The sequence below is a fragment of the Scyliorhinus torazame genome, chromosome 15, assembly GCF_047496885.1.
Source record: "Scyliorhinus torazame isolate Kashiwa2021f chromosome 15, sScyTor2.1, whole genome shotgun sequence".
NCBI lineage: Eukaryota > Metazoa > Chordata > Chondrichthyes > Carcharhiniformes > Scyliorhinidae > Scyliorhinus > Scyliorhinus torazame.
Genome location: NC_092721.1, coordinates 156108752 through 156128582, shown reverse-complemented (window position 1 = coordinate 156128582; position 19831 = coordinate 156108752). Strand labels below are relative to the sequence as shown.

General features: G+C 48.2%; 1 protein-coding gene across 1 annotated transcript in view; it reads right to left on the bottom strand.

Moving 5' to 3' along the window:
* b3glcta (beta 3-glucosyltransferase a) overlaps positions 1-19831 on the bottom strand; it is a 348327-nt gene that overhangs the window by 56108 nt on the left and 272388 nt on the right. Inside the window, exon 12 of the mRNA XM_072476984.1 lies at positions 17259-17358. Within this exon, the coding sequence (XP_072333085.1) occupies positions 17259-17358 (100 nt within the window). The remainder of the gene's footprint in view (positions 1-17258; positions 17359-19831) is intronic.

Here is a 19831-nt window from a genome sequence, read left to right as displayed (position 1 = left end):
ACCGCTGGTTGCTGCATGGGCATCGTTGTAGCAGGTCTCCATGTCGGTCTGTGGACTCTGGGTAGGTATCATGAGCCACAACCACAGCGGATAGCCAATGTCGTCCAGGAGCCAACCCCTGGCCCGTGGCTGTGCCTTCAAAGACGTCAGGAAACCTCGAGTGTGCCAGGATAAAAACATTGTGCACACTACCTGGGTAACGAGCGCAGACGTGCATGATGTGCAGCTCATTGTCACACACCAGCTGCACGTTCAGCGAGTGGAAACCCTTGCAGTTAGTGAAAATCGGCATGTCACCTGCAGGTGATCGTAGGGCGACATGCATCCAGTCACCCACCCCCTGGACCTGGGGCATCCCGGCATTGGCAGGGAACCCCGCTGCCCAGGCAGCCTGGTGGGCTCGGTCCACATGCAAGTTGATATATTGTGCAGACCGGGCATATAGGGTCTCCATGACAGCGCTGATGCACCTTTGCACCGAGGTCTGTGATATTCCAGACAGGTCCCCTCTTGGCGTCTGGAAGGACCCAGTGGCCTAAAGGTTCAGGACGACCGTCACCTTGACAGCAGGTGTCCTCCTCTATTCCCCCGCGGTGCCATGACTGGCAGATATATCGCATGTACTCCCTGCTCAATGGGAGTATTCGACGGCATGCCCGGTCCGGCAGGTTCTCGAATGACAGACATTGCCGGTGGACATGAGGTCTGGTGCGGCACCTCTTTCCCACCTCCTCATCGGCCTGTTGCGCAGCCGGCTCCCGATCCTCATCTCTGGCCCCAGCACCCATCGCTGCCGGCGGGGGTACCGGCAGCTGGCCCTACCCATGCCAGAGGCACGCTCTGCGGCTCCCGTCTAGTAGGGGCTACTGTGGGCCTTGCCTTTGGGTGGGCCACGTGATGCCCTGCTGGTGGCTGGCACCAGGTTGTGGGGAGGGAGGGGGGCACCCACATGGCCGGTTAATGATATGCCAACAGCGTTTACTGTGCGTGCCAAGTAGAATGCGTTGACGCTGCTGTCAAGGCATTCTGTCGGGCGCCCTTACCTGGCCACGATTTTCAGCTCACATGTGATTCTCCGCCTAATCGCGTTTAGCGATTCTGGCGTCACTGGACGGAGAATCCCGCCCAATATACCTTTTGCTGGAGGACTGGTGTGACAGCATATTCGTCCATACAGCATGATAAAGAAACAAAACTTGCATTTATATAATGCCTCTCATAATTAGAGGATGTCATAAATCAGCACACAGGGGTGGCACACAGCACTGCTGCCTCACAGCGCCAGGGACCCGGGTTTAATTCCAGCCTTGGGTGACTCTGTGTGTGGCATTTGCACACTCTCCCCATGTCTGTGTGGGTTTCCTCCGGGTGCTCCAGTTTCCTCCCACAAAGACTAAGTGGAATTGCCATGTTAAAAATTGCCCCTTGGTGTCCAAAGATCAGTAGATTAGATGGGGTGATAGGGTAGGGGAACGGTGCTTCTTCAGAGGTTCAGTGCTGAGTCAATGGGCCGATTGGCCTCCTTCTGCAGTGGAGGAACTCTACGGTTCTTCAGCACTTTGCAGCTAAATGAGGATAGTCATTGTTTTAAAATAAAAACACAGTAGCCAATTGGTGCACAGCAAGATGCCACAAACATCAATGTGGTAATGGCCAGATAAACTGTTGTGATGCTGTTAAGGGACAAACATTGGCCAGGAAACAATGAATAGCTGCCCTGCTCTTCTTCATACAGTACAATGAGAGCTTCAGCGATAACATTCGCCAAAGACAAGGTCTGAAAATTAGTGGCTGAAGATGAGACGGTCTGAATATATTTTGGGACAAGGGATTATTTAATTAGAGCACATTGTATGATCTATTATGAGGTGCAAATGTTTTTGGACCACTTCAAATAGATGGAATTATTAGATTGCAAGTGGGTTTCAAGCATATAGTTTCTGTGAAGAATGTAGAATATGAATTTTTGACCTCAGTATTTAATACAGGATGAAGTTCATACGAACAACAGAACATGATCTGGGTGGGTTATGCATATGCGCATTGAAGCAAAAGACTGCTGCTGTAAAAGACCACCATACCAAGGAATAACAGCAGCAATGGAACCAACACACCACCATTAAACCACTTCCCCATCACAGATCCCACAGCCCACCCACCCGTCTTCAACCTGCCACACTAACATTGGACATTCCTCAACCGTTTCCGCACTGGCTAAGACCTATCTGCAGCCAATGAGTACAAGTGGTACTTCTCAGCGAATCCCGACTTCAGCTGTGGTGTACACCAATCCATGACTCACATCATTGAAGACAAAATTCAGCGGAGGGCTCAGAGCTCCATTTCGCTGCTATGAAAACTATTGCCTGGCTTGGTGATTACTGCACTCTCCAAACGGAAATATAACTGCTGTACTTAATCACTTATTTTCCAATGTGTCTGCAGTTTAACTCACCACCATCTTCAAAGGCAATTTGGATAAGCAACAAGTGTGCTCGCCTTGATAGTGACGCTCACATCCCATGAACAAAAATATTTTAAAAACTCTTGAAAATTAATGTGATCCAAGACGCTCGAGGACCTAACCTGCAAAATAGTGCCCCCACATTGGCCGGCTGGCGTGCCCCTGACCACCTCCCAACAGTGCTCCCAGCGCCTGATAAAGTTCCCCCTGCCCGACGTTCGGCCCTCCCCGACTGTGGCGGCACAGGACTGAGTCTGCTGCTGCCATGCCAAGTTCCCGACGGATGAGACCACACGTGACCGACACCATTGGGTACTCGGCCGGTCAGGGGCGGAGCATCAGGGATGGGCCTCAGGCCATTTCCTGAGGCCATCGATACGCTGCTTTGTAGGGGCGGAGCATCGCGAAAGCGACGCTGCCCCCGATTTGGTCGTAAACTTTGATTCTCCGGCCTATCGCCGAACGCGATTTTGCCGTCGGCAATGGGAAAATCCAGCCCTATGTTCTCTCGCCAGAAGTGAACCGCTCCTGGTCTGCGCTGACCGTGGAGTGGCGCTCAGGATCGATTCCCTTTCCATGCAAATTTATACATGGCAGGGAGTTTGAGGGATTCCATCTGAATCCTGTTATCAGGCCGCCCACGCAAAATGGGTGGCAGTGGCGTAGTGGTATTGCTGCTGGGCAATTACGAAGTAAACACTAGTAATCCAGAGACTCAGAGTCATTCTCTTTGGACCCAGGTTCGAATCCCACCATGGCAGATGATGAAACTTGAATTTAATTAAAAAATCTGGAATTGGGGCGGGATTCTCCGATCCTGGAGCGAAGTGTTGACGCCGTCGTAAACGCCGGAGCGTTTTACGACGGCGTCACCTGGCCTCTAGGAGCAGCGATCCTGTGCCGCACAGGGGGCCAGCACCGCACAGGAGCACTTCATGCAGCTCCAGCTGCCGATACCGGTGCCAGCACAGGCGGCGCGGGTCCGCGCCACGGTCGGCGTGAGTCCGCACATGCGCGTGGGTTGCCTTCTCCGCGCTGGCCCCTGGACAACATGGCGGAGCCCAACAGGGGCCCGGCACGGAGGAACATAGGCTCCCCGGGATTAGCCCGCCTGCCGATCGGTAGGCCCCGATCGCAGGCCAGGCCACTGTGGAGGCCCGCCCCGGAGTCAGATCCCCCTCCCCCACATCAGGACAGCCCCCCGCAGCATTAACGCCGAGGTCCCACACGCGAACGATGCCGGTGGGACTCGGCAGGCACTCGGCCCGTTGAGCGTGGAGATTCGCCGGGGGGGCCGCGTTGAGCGGCCCGCACCGCCATTGGCGCTGATTCTCCGGCGACCGGAGAATCGGCGGACCGCCATCAGAGCGGCGTCGTGGGATTCGCTCCCCTGCCCCCCGGCGATTCTCCGGCCCGGCGCGTGTTCGGAGAATCCCGCCCTAGATGTCTAAAGATGACCATGAAACCACTGTCAATTATCATAAAAACCCACCTAGTTCATTAATGTCCTTTAGGGAAGGAAATCTGCCATCCTTACCTGGTCTGGCCTACATGTGACTCCAGACCCACAGCAATGTGGTTGACTCTTAAATGCCCTCAGGGATGGGCAATAAATGTTGGCCCAGCTAGCGATACCCACATTGACAAAGACATAAAATAGCGAGGTCCGGCAGCTGGCCGGCCTCCCCTTCCACAACACAAATCTTGCCCACATGTTCCTCCACCGCTGACAAGTATGGACATCCCACCCCCCTCAGCACACACGCATGAGGGTGACCTGACCCCTCCCCCCCCAACCCCACTAGACCCCATCAGATCCCCATATCAGAGACATCCCCATGTCAGAAATGTCCTCTCCTCCACCCCCCATCAGTAACCCCTTCCTGGAAGCTAAAGCGCAGTTCAAGAGAAAGGAAAATTACTGCTTTTTCACTTACCTGTCCCTTACACTTGCAGCTTCAGACAAAGGTGTAGAAAGCAGCAGCTGTTACTTGGTAACCTACATCACTAGGCTTTAAACCCCCTCAGATCCTTTGATCTGTGAGGCTTCTATTCACTTTCAAAGTAAAATTGTTTTTAGTAGGGTGCAATTGATAGGGTAATAGCTTCCAAACAGCCAGGTGTCTGGATTGTTTATTTTCATTTTCCCTCACGCTTGAATGCATCTCAAGGAACAAATGGGATAGATGCGGGGAGGCTGTTTCCACTGGCGGGTGAAAGCAGAGTTCGGGGCACAGCCTCAAAATAAGGGCAAGTAGATTTAGGACTGAGCTTAGGATGAGCTTCTTCACCCAAAGGGGTGTGAATCGATGGGCCGGGATTCTCCGATCCCGCGCTGGGTCGGAGAATCGCCGGGGGTGGGCGCGAGAATCGCGCCACACCTCTCCGTTGCCGGGCCGCCGATTCTCCGGTTGCCGGTCGCCACCGCGCCGGTCGGGGGCGTTCAAAGGGGCCCACGCGGCGATTCTCCGCGCTCGACGGGCCGAGTGCCCGTTGAGTCCCGCCAAGTCCTGCCGGCGTGGGTTGGGTATGGTTCCACCCGACGGGACCTTAGAGTTCTGGCTGCGGGGGCCGTCCTGGTGGGGGGCGCGGGGGGATCTGACTCCGGGTGGGGACTACACGGTGGTCAGGCCCGCGATTGGGGCCCACCGATCGGTGGGCGGGTTAATTCCGGGGGGGGGGGGGGCTATGTTCCTCCACGCCCAGTTCCTGTAGGGCTCCACAATATTGCCCGGGGGCTGGCGTGGAGACGGATGCGCATGCGCCGACCATGGCGCGCATGAGCGGACCCGCACCACCATGGCACGCATGCGCAGACCCATGTCGGTCGTGGCACGCCGGCGCAGAGGACAGCACTCTGGTGCCGTTCTAGCCCCCTAGGAAGGGGTGAATGCCTGGGCCTCGAAGCCAGTTGACGCCGGCGTCACGCGTGCCGGTTTTGACGCCACCGTCAACTCTTGGCCGGGATTTCAGAGAATCCAGGCCCTGGAATCCCCTGCCCAGTGAAGCAGTTGAGGCTCCTTCATTGAATGTTTTCAAGATAAAGATAGAAGGGTTATGGTGTTCGGGTGGGAAAGTGGAGCTGAGTCCACAAAAGATCAGACATGATCTCATTGAATGGCAGAGTAGGCCCGAAAGGCCAGATGGCCTACTCCTGCTCCTCGTTCTTATGTTCTTACTTTACTTTGAACATAACCACAATTTTAATAAACATCTAGCTCTGACTTAAAGTTCCTGGTCACATTAAAAGCAGTTAAGTGCTTTCTGCTGAGAAAAAGAGGAAGTGAAAGCACTTAGCTCCTAGGTATTTATAAACATTGTGGTTAGGTTCAAAGCAGAGTACTTGAGGTGTGGTTCAAGAAGGCAGCTCATCACTAACTTCTCCAGGGCAATTAGGGTTGGGCAATAAATGTTGGTCTAGCCAGGGACCCCTCATCCTGTTAATTAATAAAAAGACACACACACTAGGAACTCTGAGGCGAGTAACCCCTGACTTTCCAAAGTCTGTCCATCATCAAGGCACAAATCGGAATTGTGATGGAATACTCTCCACTTTCCGTGATAAGTATGGCTCCAATAACACTCGAAGTTCAACACCATCGTGGACAAATGTACCCTATCCATCACTTAAACATTCAGTCCCTCCACCAGCAACACGCAGTGGCAGCAGTCTGTACTATATACAAGATGCACTGCAGTATCTCACCTAGGCTCCTTCAATAATATCTTCCAAGCCGGTGCCCTCTACCACCTAGAAGGACAAAGGCAGCAGACCCATGGGAACACCACCAACTGCAAGATCCCCTCCAAACAATACACCATCCTGATGTGACACTATATTGCCATTTGTACATTGTCACAAGATCAAAATCCTTCTATTTTCTTTTCTTCCAAACAGCATTGTGGATTTACCTACGCCACAAAAACAGTATACAACCACCTTCTCAAAGGCAATTAGGGATGGTTAGCACCTGCTGGACTTGTAGTGACACCCACTTACCATGAAAGAATTTTAAAAATGCCCTCTTCCCAACGCCACTCCTTTCCTCGCTCACTCAGCGGCACCTCTCCCAAAGCCACTTCCTCCCACTCACACAGTTGCCCCTCTCTTCAACCACATTCCTCCATTGCTGCTGGGTCAATATCCTGTAACACCCTCTCTAACAGCACTGTGGGTGTACCTACACCACAGGTACTCCAGCAGTTTGAGAAGGCAGCTCACCACCACCTTCTGAAGGGCAATAAATGCTGGCCTAACCAGAGATGCCCACATCCTGTGAATTAATTTTTTTTTTCAAAGGTCGAGTCCTACGAATTTGTTCATTAACTTTTGTCCACGGTTTCTAAAAAGGAATTAGGATCTACCAAGCCAAGCAGGTTTCACTCTGGGATCTGACTCTTCCAGTATTAATATGAGCTGTGATCCTAACAGATGTCATGGTTCACCCATTCTCCCAGTCAGGAGGAAGTGCTGAATGGTACATGGCCAGAGGCACCTCGATTACGTTTTATTCAGTTGGTGGCTTCTGGAGGTTTGGCACCACCGACGCTGGGAGCCCAAATTCACAGATAGAGATAATAAAAGGCCAAAGAATCAACGGTTCTGATAGTAAATTGAAAGGAATGATGTAGTAGGTGGATGTTAAATTTGGAGATAAGGGAAGCATGTACCAAAAACCAATCAAACCACAATGGGAGATTTTAGTTTTTCAATAAACTGAGAGACGCAAAATTCAAGTAGAAAAAGCAATGCATTTCTACATGCATTTGGGAGTTTTCTAAAACTCTGTCCAGATCTTCCCATCTCCAGTCAAAGTATGAACTTCCAATGGAGGATTCCCCTGTTCCTCGGGACCCTCTTAAAAAATCTCCAACTCGGAGTTAGAGTCAGAGACTTTGGATAGTTCTGACTTATTGACCCATTCACTCACTGAAAAGCGGTTTTTCAGAGTGTTAGTGGGCACTTACCAGAATACAGCAGCCAGTGCCATCACAAGGGACATGTCTTGTCTTACCCCGAGCATACACTGCCAAGAGGAAGCAGTTGGATTGAAGGTATGCTACATGTTTCTGAAGAAGTCGGGATCAGAAGTCGCAGCCAGAAATGCAGAGCTGCTGCACGGCACAGAAAAACAGGAGTGGAAATGAAAATCGCTTATTGTCACAAGTAGGCTTCAATGAATTACTGTGAAAAGCCCCTAGTCGCCACATTCCGGCGCCTGTTCGGGGAGACTGGTACGGGAATTGAACAGTGCTGCTGGCCTGCCTTGGTCTGCTTTAAAAGCCAGCGATTTATCCCAGTGTGCTAAACCAGCCCCTTAACGGCAGAGTGGAGATTGTTGCTTCTCAGGAGATTTGGGCCACTGTCTTTTAGAACCAACTGAACAGCTGATGAGTACTGAACCAAGGTTACTTGACAATCTGACAATAAGGGTCCATCTAGCAATAGCAACCATAATATAATTAGTTATGAAGTTGCAGATGGAAAAGGGAGTGTCACATTTAAGTACTGAGATTTTGCGGCCCTGACATGGCGGGACCACCATGCCTTCCGGAAGGAATTGGATGATTTTGGTGGTGGGTGGAAACGGAAGATCCCACCCAAGGTTTCAAATTGAAGTAAGGCAAACTTCCAGTGAAGTAAAATGGATTAACCACAGTAAACCTTGGGAGGGGGGGGGGGGGGGGGGGTCATCAGACCAGGAGAACCATAAAAAGCAACAAAGGGATACAAAGAAAGTAATAAGAGTGCAGAAAGGAATTATAACAAAGGAAACTTGCAAAGCTAACATAGGGTGGAATGTTAAGTATTTTTCCGCAGAGTATGGCAGTGTTGAAGCCACCTTCACCATCGGTGACTTTCTCTGGCATATTGTTAAGAACATAGTGCAAAACATTTCAATGGGTGGGTCCCATGATGTCACGCTGGCGATGATCAGGGTGCCATGTTTAAAGGTGCCGCCCCGGTGCATTCTCACACGTTAACCCCTCCCGGGGTTATGACCCTCGCCCCTCTGAGAGATGCACTTGCCTGAGCTCCTCTGGGAGATCTGTCCGCCAGCAACACGCCGCGAGAGATCAGTCATACATTACGGTGGCATGAGTGGGTTCTCTAATGGGGAATGATGATCAGGCGTAGAGGTCCGATAAGGAGATTGAAATTCATTATAATGGTATTCCTGACGTTGAACATCAGGATCCTGTCACGTCACTGCTGGGGGGTTGGGACAATTGCAGCGAGGCCTCCCGCTGACACAAGTGCAAATTGGGCTTCTTGCAAGGTTTTCTGCTTCTGTAACCAAACCTGCCCGAAAAGAATAGGAGGGGAAAATCCCGGCCATAGTATATGTTGTTCCAGTCACGTATCACATTTCCCCAGCATTCCTGATAGATGATGAGAAATCTGGAGTTGGACAAAACTCATCTCCGTCTCATTCAGAGGTATCCCACTGTTACCCCTAGAAAACCTGATTATAGAGTCATAGAGCTTTACAGCATGGAAACAGGCCCTTCGGCCCAACCTGTGCATGCCACCCAGTATTGACCACCAAGTTAGTCCCAATTGCCCGCATTTGGCCCATATCCCTCCATACCCATCTTACCCATATAACTGTCTAAATGCTTTTTAAAAGACAAAATTGTACCCACCTCTACTACTGCCTCTGGCAGCTCATTCCAGACACTCATCACTCTGTGTGAAAAGATTGCCCCTCTGGACCCTTTTGTATCACTCCCCTCTCACCTTAAACCTATGCCCTCTAGTTTTAGGCTCCTGTATCTTTGGGAAAAGATGTTGACTATCTACCTTATTGATGCCCCTCATTATTTTATCAACCTCTATAAGATCACCCCTAAGCCTCCTACACTCCAGGGAAAAAAGTCCCAGTCTATCGAGTCTCTCATAACTCAAACCATCAAGTTCCGGTAGCCTCCTAGAAAATCTTTTCTGTGCTCTTTCTAGTTTAATAATATCCTTTCTATAAAAGGGTGACCAGAACTGTACAAAGTATTCCAAGTGTGGCCTTACTAATGTCTTGTACAACTTCAACAAGAGATCCCAACTCCTGTATTCAATGTTCTGACCAATGAAACCAAGCATGCCGAATGCCTTCTTCACCACCCTGTCCACCTGTGACTCCACTTTCAAGGAGCTATGAACCTGTACTCCGAGATCTCTTTGTTCTGTAACTCTCCCTAACACCCTACCATTAACTGAGTAGGTCCTGCTCCGATTCGATCTACCAAAATACATCACCTCACTATCCAAATTAAACTCCATCTTCCATTCATCGACCCACTGGCCCAATTGATCAAGATCCCGTTGCAATCCTAGATAACCTTCTTCACTGTTCACTCTGCCACCAATCTTGGTGTCATCTGCAAACTTACTAACCATGACACCTCATTCTCATCCAAATCATCAATATAAATAACAAATAACAGTGGACCCAGTACTGATCCCTGAGGCACACCGGTGGTCACAGGCCTCCAGTTTGAAAAACAACCCTCTACAACCACCCTTTGTCTTCTGTCGTCAAGCCAATTTTGTATCCAATTGGCTACCTCGCCCTGGATCCCGTGAGATTTAACCTTATGCAACAACCTACCATGCGGTACCTTGTCAAAGGTCTAGCTAAAGTCCATGTAGACAATGTCGACTGCACTGCCCTCATTTACTTTCTTGGTTACCCCTTCAAAAAAACTCAATCAAATTCGTGAGACATGATTTTCCACTCACAAAGCCATGCTGACTGTCCCTAATCAGTCCTTGCCTCTCTAAATGCCTGTAGATCCCATCTCTCAGAATACCTTCTCACAACTTACCGACCACAGACGTTAGGTTCACTGGTCTGTAGTGCCCAGACATTTCCCTGCGGCCCTTCTTAAACACAGGCACAACATTTGCTACCCTCCAATCTTCAGGCACCTCACCTGTGGCTGTCGACGATTCAAATATCTCTGCTAGGGGACCCACAATTTCCTCCCTAGCCTCCCACAACGTCCTGGGATACATTTCATCAGGTCCCAGGGATTTATGTACCTTGATGCGCTTTAAAACTTCCAGCACCTTCTTCTCTGTAATATGTACTCTCCTCAAGACATCACTATTTAATTCCCCAAGTATCCTAACATACCTTTTTCAACAGTAAACACCGATGAGAAATATTCATCTAGGATCTCCCCATCTCTTGTGGGTCGACACATAGATGACCCTATAGATCCTTAAGAGGCACTACTCTCTCTCTAGTTACTCTTTTGCCCTTCATATATTTGTGGAAGCTCTTTGGATCTGCCAAAGGATTCTCATGCCCTCTTTTTGCCCTCCTGACTTCTCTCTTAACTGTACTCCGACAACCTCTGTACTCTTCAAGGGATTCACTTGATCCCAGCTGCCTATTCATGTCATATGTCTACATGTTTCTCCATGACTAGTTACAGTTTAGTTTGATTATTAGATAATTAACCAGCTGAATACATGAGGAGAAAAACTCCCATGGCATTAGGCATATTCAAAGTCGCAGTGACTATTTTTGAGCCACTTAGTCCATGCCGTAATATTGCCTATGTCAGTCCAAAAGATGTGCAGGTTAGTCGGATTGGCCATGCTAAATTGTCTCTTCGTGTCCAAAGATTTGTAAGTTAGGTGGATTGGCCATGATCAATGCCACATGTGTTACGGTTATAGAGCAGGGGAGTGGACCTAGGTACGGTGCTCTTTCGGAAGCTTAGTGCAAATTCAATGGGCAGAATGGCCTCCTTCTGCATTATAGGCATCCTATGTTGCTGTTCTTAATGTGTCCATAACTGAGCAAGTAGCAGAGTTACATAAGGAAGGCGCATGAAGCGAAACACAGGAATAGAGCTAGGCAGGAAAGCAATTAAAGGAGAACGGAAGAATAGAGGGCTTATCAGTTGGATTACTTGGCAGTTCGAATATTATTTATTATCCAGTCCCGTTAATAAAGACTAATGTTTTTGCACTGAGTGCTGAATTTGGTGCTTTTTGAGTGCGATAGTGAGAGTTTGGTGACCGAGGGAGTATAAGGCTTCATTTTTATCTAAAGTTTAGTCTTTCTTTTATTTAGTTAATTAACTTAAAAGTTGCTGTTTGGTTTAGAAGAAGGTGAATTTTCAATCAGCTTTAAACAGGCTTCTACTTCTAGGCACTTGCAGCTGGAGTTTGTTAATTAGTTAATTGGATTAGGCCAGTTTTTCAGAGGCTAGATTCACAGTATAAAAGTGATCCCCTACAGTGCAGACTTTGTTTGCACTGAGTGCTGAATTTGGTGCTTTTTGAGTGCGATAGTGAGAGTTTGGTGACCGAGGGAGTGCTGAATTTGGTGCTTTTTGAGTGCGATAGTGAGAGTTTGGTGACCGAGGGAGTGCTGAATTTGGTGCTTTTTGAGTGCGATAGTGAGAGTTTGGTGACCGAGGGAGTTAGGTGAGGAGGGAGTAAGGTGCTCCTTTCATTTTGTTTCCGACATTTCCGCAAAGAGTGCAAAGAGAGCCAGGTGTTTACAGGAAGTGTAGCTGACTGGGAGCAGAGTCGGAGGGCGGAGATCTAGTTAGTCCACACAGCAGCTATATTCTTTAAGGTAAGAGGGGATGGAGGCTAGGCCAGTTACATGCTCCTCCTGTAGGATGTGGGTGGTGAGGGATACCACCGGTGTCCCCACTGACTATACCTGCGGGAAGTGCACCCAACTTCAGCTCCTCAAAGACCGTGTTAGGGAACTGGAGCTGAAGCTGGATGAACTTCGGATCATCCGGGAGGCAGAGGGGGTGATTGAGAAGAGTTACAGGGAGGTAACCACACCCAAGGTACAGGACAAGAATAGCTGGGTTACAGTCAGGGGAAAAAAAACAAACAGGCAGACAGTGCAGGGATCCCTCGTGGCCGTTCCCCTTCAAAACAAGTATACCGTTTTGGATGCTTTTGGGGGGGATGACCTACCGGGGGAGAGCCCTAGCGGCCAGGTCTCTGGCACTGAGTCTGGCTCTGGGGCTCAGAAGGGAAGGGGGGAGAATAGAAAAGCAATAGTTGTAGGAGATTCAATGGTTAGGGGAATAGATAGGAGATTCTGTGATCGCGAGCGAGACTCCCGGAAGGTATGTTGCCTCCCGGGTGCCAGGGCCAGGGATGTCTCGGATCGTGTCTTCAGGATCCTTAAGGGGGAGGGGGAGCAGCCAGAAGTCGTGGTGCACATTGGTACCAACGACATAGGTAGGAAAAGGGGTGTGGAGGTAATAAACGAGTTTAGGGAGTTAGGCTGGAAGTTGAAAGTCAGGACAGACAGAGTTGTCATCTCTGGTTTGTTGCCGGTGCCACGTGATAGCGAGGCTAGGAATAGGGAGAGAGTGCAGTTGAACACGTGGCTGCAGGAATGGTGTAGGAGGGAGGGCTTCAGGTATTTGGATAATTGGAGCGCATTCTGGGGAAGGTGGGACCTGTACAAGCAGGACGGGTTGCATCTGAACCAGAGGGGCACCAATATCCTGGGAGGGAGGTTTTCTAGTACTCTTCGGGAGGGTTTAAACTAATTTGGCAGGGGAATGGGAACCGGATTTGTAGTCCAGCAACTAAGGTAGCCGATATTCAGGACGCCAAAGCATGTAATGAGGCAGTGGGGAAGGGAACACTGACAAAGGAGAGTATTTGCAGGCACGGAGATGGGTTGAAGTGTGTATACTTCAACGCAAGAAGCATCAGGAATAAGGTGGGTGAACTTAAGGCATGGATCGGTACTTGGGACTACGATGTGGTGGCCATCACGGAAACTTGGATAGAAGAGGGGCAGAAATGGTTGTTGGAGGTCCCTGGTTATAGATGTTTCAATAAGATTAGGGAGGGTGGTAAAAGAGGTGGGGGGGTGGCATTATTAATTAGAGATAGTATAACAGCTGCAGAAAGGCAGTTCGAGGAGTATCACCCTATTGAGGTAGTATGGGTTGAAGTCAGAAATAGGAAAGGAGCAGTCACCTTGTTAGGAGTTTTCTATAGGCCCCCCAATAGTAGCAGAGATGTGGAGGAACAGATTGGGAAACAGATTTTGGAAAGGTGCAGAAGTCATAGGGTGGTAGTCATGGGCGACTTTAACTTCCCAAATATTGAGTGGAAACTCTTTAGATCAAATAGTTTGGATGGGGTGGTGTTTGTGCAGTGTGTCCAGGAAGCTTTTCTAACACAGTATGTCGATTGTCCAACCAGAGGAGGGGCAATATTGGATTTAGTACTGGGTAATGAACCAGGGCAAGTGATAGATTTGTTAGTGGGGGAGCATTTTGGAGATAGTGATCACAATTCTGTGACTTTCACTTTAGTAATGGAGAGGGATAGGTACGTGCAACAGGGCAAGGTTTACAATTGGGGGAAGGGTAAATACGATGTTGTCAGACAAGAATTGAAGTGCATAAGTTGGGAACATAGGCTGGCAGGGAAGGACACAAGTGAAATGTGGAACTTGTTCAAGGAACAGGTGCTACGTGTCCTTGATATGTATGTCCCTGTCAGGCAGGGAAGAGATGGTCGAGTGAGGGAACCATGGTTGACAAGAGAGGTTGAATGTCTTGTTAAGAGGAAAAAGGTGACTTATGTAAGGCTGAGGAAACAAGGTTCAGACAGGGCATTGGAGGGATACAAGATAGCCAGGAGGGAACTGAAGAAAGGGATTAGGAGAGCTAAGAGAGGGCATGAACAATCTTTGGCGGGTAGGATCAAAGAAAACCCCAAGGCCTTTTACACATATGTGAGAAATATGAGAATGACTAGAGCGAGGGTAGGTCCGATCAAGGACAGTAGCGGGAGATTGTGTATTGAGTCTGAAGAGATAGGAGAGGTCTTGAACGAGTACTTTTCTTCTGTATTTACAAATGAGAGGGGCGATATTGTTGGAGAGGACAGTGTGAAACAGATTGGTAAGCTCGAGGAAATACTTGTTAGGAAGGAAGATGTGTTGGGCATTTTGAAAAACTTGAGGATAGACAAGTCCCCCGGGCCTGACGGGTTATATCCAAGGATTCTATGGGAAGCAAGAGATGAAATTGCAGAGCCGTTGGCAATTATCTTTTCGTCCTCACTGTCAACAGGGGTGGTACCAGGGGATTGGAGAGTGGCGAATGTCGTGCCCCTGTTCAAAAAAGGAACTAGGGATAACCCTGGGAATTACAGGCCAGTTAGTCTTACTTCGGTGGTAGGCAAAGTAATGGAAAGGGTACTGAAGGATAGGATTTCTGAGCATCTGGAAAGACACTGCTTGATTAGGGATAGTCAGCACGGATTTGTGAGGGGTAGGTCTTGCCTTACAAATCTTATTGAATTCTTTGAGGAGGTGACCAAGCATGTGGATGAAGGTAAAGCAGTGGATGTAGTGTACATGGATTTTAGTAAGGCATTTGATAAAGTTCCCCATGGTAGGCTTCTGCACAAAGTAAGGAGGCATGGGATAGTGGGAAATTTGGCCAGTTGGATAACGAACTGGCTAACCGATAGAAGTCAGAGAGTGGTGGTGGATGGCAAATATTCAGCCTGGATCCCAGTTACCAGTGGCGTACCGCAGGGATCAGTTCTGGGTCCTCTGCTGTTTGTGATTTTCATTAATGACTTGGATGAGGGAGTTGAAGGGTGGGTCAGTAAATTTGCAGACGATACGAAGATTGGTGGAGTTGTGGATAGTAAGGAGGGCTGTTGTCGGCTGCAAAGAGACATAGATAGGATGCAGAGCTGGGCTGAGAAGTGGCAGATGGAGTTTAACCCTGAAAAGTGTGAGGTTGTCCATTTTGGAAGGACAAATATGAATGCGGAATACAGGGTTAACGGTAGAGTTCTTGGCATTGTGGAGGAGCAGAGAGACCTTGGGGTCTATGTTCATACATCTTTGAAAGTTGCCACTCAAGTGGATAGAGCTGTGAAGAAGGCCTATGGTGTGCTCGCGTTCATTAACAGAGGGATTGAATTTAAGAGCCGTGAGGTGATGATGCAGCTGTACAAAACTTTGGTAAGGCCACATTTGGAGTACTGTGTACAGTTCTGGTCGCCTCATTTTAGGAAGGATGTGGAAGCTCTGGAAAAGGTGCAAAGAAGATTTACCAGGATGTTGCCTGGAATGGAGAGTAGGTCTTACGAGGAAAGGTTGAGGGTGCTAGGCCTTTTCTCATTAGAGCGGAGAAGGATGAGGGGCGACTTGATAGAGGTTTATAAGATGATCAGGGGAATAGATAGAGTAGACAGTCAGAGACTTTTTCCCCAGGTGGAACAAACCATTACAAGGGGACATAAATTTAAGGTGCAAGGTGGAAGATATAGGAGGGATATCAGAGGTAGGTTCTTTACCCAGAGAGTAGTGGGGGCATGGAATGCACTGCCTGTGGAAGTAGTTGAGTCAGAAACATTAGTGACCTTCAAGCAGCTGTTGGATAGGTACATGGATTACGGGAAAATTATATAGTGTAGATTTATTTGTTCTTAAGGGCAGCACGGTAGCATTGTGGATAGCACAATTGCTTCACAGATCCATGGTCCCAGGTTTGATTTCGGCTTGGGTCATTGTCTGTGTGGAGTCTGCACGTCCTCCCCGTGTCTGCGTGGGTTTCCTCCGGGTGCTCCGGTTTCCTCCCACAGTCCAAAGATGTGCGGGTTAGGTGAATTGGCCAATGATAAATTGCCCTTAATGTCCAAATTGCCCTTGGTGTTGGGTGGAGGTGTTGAGTTTGGGTAGGGTGCTCTTTCCAAGAGCTGGTGCAGACTCAGGGGGCCGAATGGCCTCCTTCTGCACTGTAGATTCAATGATAATCTATGATTAATCTAGGACAAAGGTTCGGCACAACATCGTGGGCCGAAGGGCCTGTTCTGTGCTGTATTTTCTATGTTCTATTTTCTATGTTCTATGTTCTATGGGGCGGAATTCTCTGTTGCCCGACGCCGAAATCGGGAACGGCGGTCGGGCGGAAAATGGCTTGTGATACCGAAACCGCAGCAGGCGCAGGTTTGATGCCGGGTCGCGATGCTCCGCCCCCTCCAAATCGGTGTCATCGAGATGCACGCATGACCCCATTTGAACATCATTATCGCGTCTACCCGCGATGCTCCGCCTCCAAAGCGCCAACTTCCTGACGGCACGGCCACGTGTGGTCTCAGCAATCGTGAGCTTGGTGTGGCGGCTGCGGAGAGAGGGGGAATGCAGACAGTGTCCAGCACCGCCATACTCTAGCGAGAGCTGAACTGCTGGCCGGGGGGGGCTTCTGCCGGGGCAGGGGGAGGAGGGTCCAGCACAACCAACACCACCTTTGCCGGCGTGATCGGTGCGTGTGTGTGGGGGGGGAGGGGGGGAGGCATATGCGTGCTGCAGCTTGTCAGCCCTGCGCATGTCCAGCACGGACCTGGCAATTCTCTCAACATTTTTTGCACGTCCCGCGTGTGTTTCACGCGGCGCCAGTGCTAGCCCCTCACTGGTAGCGGAGTCGGTGCGGGTGTGGCACCGATTTTTCCGTCGTGAATCACCACGGATCCTCCGTTGGCGTCAGCGCTTAGACGCAGAAACGGAGAATACTTCCCATGACCGTTTCACCATCTTCTATAATATTTAAATTTTACTTTCACCTACTCAAAGCTCAGTATTCTCAGGCATTAGAAAAAAATTGTTTTATGAAAGCAAAATCTGCTAAGAATTTCTTGACATTTAGCTAAAGTACAAAACTGTAGCTAAACGGTCATGCCTAAGGAGTGCAACTTTTAATATTGTCATATTATCAAATTAAATCCAAGATTTGGAATTTTTAAACAAAATATTCACGGTACCTTATCAATGTGTCGTCATCCACAATCATGATCCAGGGAACCTCAGGAACAGCAGGACTAACAAATCGTTCCAGAATAGCAAATGTTTTGCCACAGTGCCCTTACACATACAAGAAATGGAAAAATGTTCCAGTTAATCTTTTCATGCTTTTAAAACAGTGCATGAAATAATTTTTTACATCTGGCTTGTAATGTTCGATAAAATGTGTCCACCGTGCTATAGAACATCACTTTTTCTCCAGAAACAAAATTCTATATCTGAGTCAAAAAGAGAAAATGCTGGAAAATTTCAATGGGTCTGACAGCATCTGTAGAGAGAACAGAACTAACGTTTCGAGTCTGAATGACTCTTCGCCCAGATGACTTAACGAAGAGTCGTCCAGACTCTAAATGTTCTTTCTCCAGAGATGCTGTCAGACTCGCTGAGATTTTCTAGCATTTTCTTTTTTTAAATATAAATTTAGAGTACCCGATTCTTTTTTTTCCCAATTAAGTGGCAATTTAACGTGGCCAATTGTCCTATCCTGCACATATTTTTGGGTTGTGGGTGTGAGACCCACGGAGGCACAATGAGAATGTATAAACTCCACATGGACAATGACCCGGGTCTGGGATTGAACCCCGGATCCTTGGCGCAGTGAGGCAGCAATGCTAACCACTGCACCACCGTGACGCCCAAGATTTTCCAGCACTTTCTCTTTTTGTTTCAGATTCCTTCATCCACAGTAGGTTGCTTTTATCTATATCTGGGTTCACTGGGACAGCAGCTCAGATCAGCTACTATTAGACACCATCCCAAACTTTCTTGCCCAAGTCACATGGTAAAGCATAATGTCAAAAGTAACTTCAACTGTCAAAAACAGGTGGGCTTGAGTCAAGTATGAAGTAATCATGTTAGAAATTTCAAGTAGAAACCCAAGCTGATGACTTGAGGTTTTAACTGAAGTTGGGTGACACAGTACAGATAATAAGAGCAGATAATATAAGTGCCTTTACAACATCACTTGTGGGTCAGGAGGAGTAGGAGTGTGTTCTCCACGACCAACAGGCTAACCCTGTAAAAACCCTCCTACCTCCACAATCGTACCCTGCCCCTGAAGATCACAAACCTGCCCCAAGTGACCTGTCAGCTTTCCTAAGCCTCCTGTGATCACCCTTGAAATCCCCACCACAATTTACTCACTACCCCTAGCTTCTCGGCTGCAGCCTTTTCTAGAGCTTGCCTCACTCAACAGGTAGCTGAGCCTGTCAATCGGTTGACTTTTGTGGTGATAAAAAAAAAGAGAAGGAAAGGTAAAAGAAAAGAGCAAATTATAAAAAAAAGAGAAGGAAAGGGAAGAGAAGAGTTGAGGACAGACTTGGTCGACCGGGTCGCAGCCGCGACAGTGAAAACACAGACATTGACAATAAGGCCAATATACAAGAACCCACGCGGAGTGGGACGCATCGTTTCAAATGGCTGAAAGAGTTGGCAACTCAAAGACCAGTCAGTAAATCGGTCTTTCTAAAGATGAAACAAGATCACGAATCCGGTCGAAGTACAGGAGACCAACAAGAAGATGTCGTTAACCTGAAAGACTGAACATGTAATGAACTGTATACAAGGGACATGTTTGAAATTGTTATGCGTATCATGTTTTGTAAAGCAGTCATATTTGTTAAACATCCACATTTCCAACGGAAGAGGGATGTGGTGATATGCATAGCAATGTGTGTAGTTGGATGTACAACTTCCGATCAGCAGGTGGGGATGGTGATCCACCATGTGACTCCACAGATCAGCAGTTGGTAGTAAGTCGTACTAAAGGACAGTCACATTAGAAGTAGCTCCAGGAGAATTCACTTTTTCGTTACTGTTTGTATTATAGTTCGTTAGTTATCTTTTCACATGTTCATTTTGTTAATAAACTATCTTACGAGTCAAAGAACTAGATGTGCTGTGTGCATCTTTACCACAGCCACAGCACAGAAGATAACAACTTTCTGGTGAGGAAGCTGAAAAAATAGTCCAACAGAATAGAGTTAAAACACCACAGTGTTTAGGAAAATCAACCTAACTGCTCATTCAGACCAAAACCCAGCCGTAGTAAATATTAGTGCCATTATATCTGAATTAATTGCAACTACAGGACAACAATAACTAGCACTTACAATTAAACTACCATGTTGTAATAAGTCCATGGAGGCAGAAGTCCCTTCACCAGAATACCTTTTATTAACAAAACCAACAGCAGTACGACCATGTGCATTCAGCTTGCTATCTACACTGGGAATGCTGCATATACAAAGAAGAGGTTCCCTGATTGGCCCACTAATCAGGGAACTCGTATTCCAATTGGCCACTATCAAAGGCCTGGTCTAAGTCATTACACAGGTGTTTTTAAAAATGCAACACAACTTGTATGTTTGCAACACCGAGGTTTGAATGAAAAGAAATGTAAATTTGATTGAATATGATAGCATATTTACAAATGTTTCATAACAACACTAATACACGTGGAAATGTACTGATATGCTATTTGCCAATAGCAATCAATGTGATATATCGCTGTCTTGCAAATCACATTCCCCTT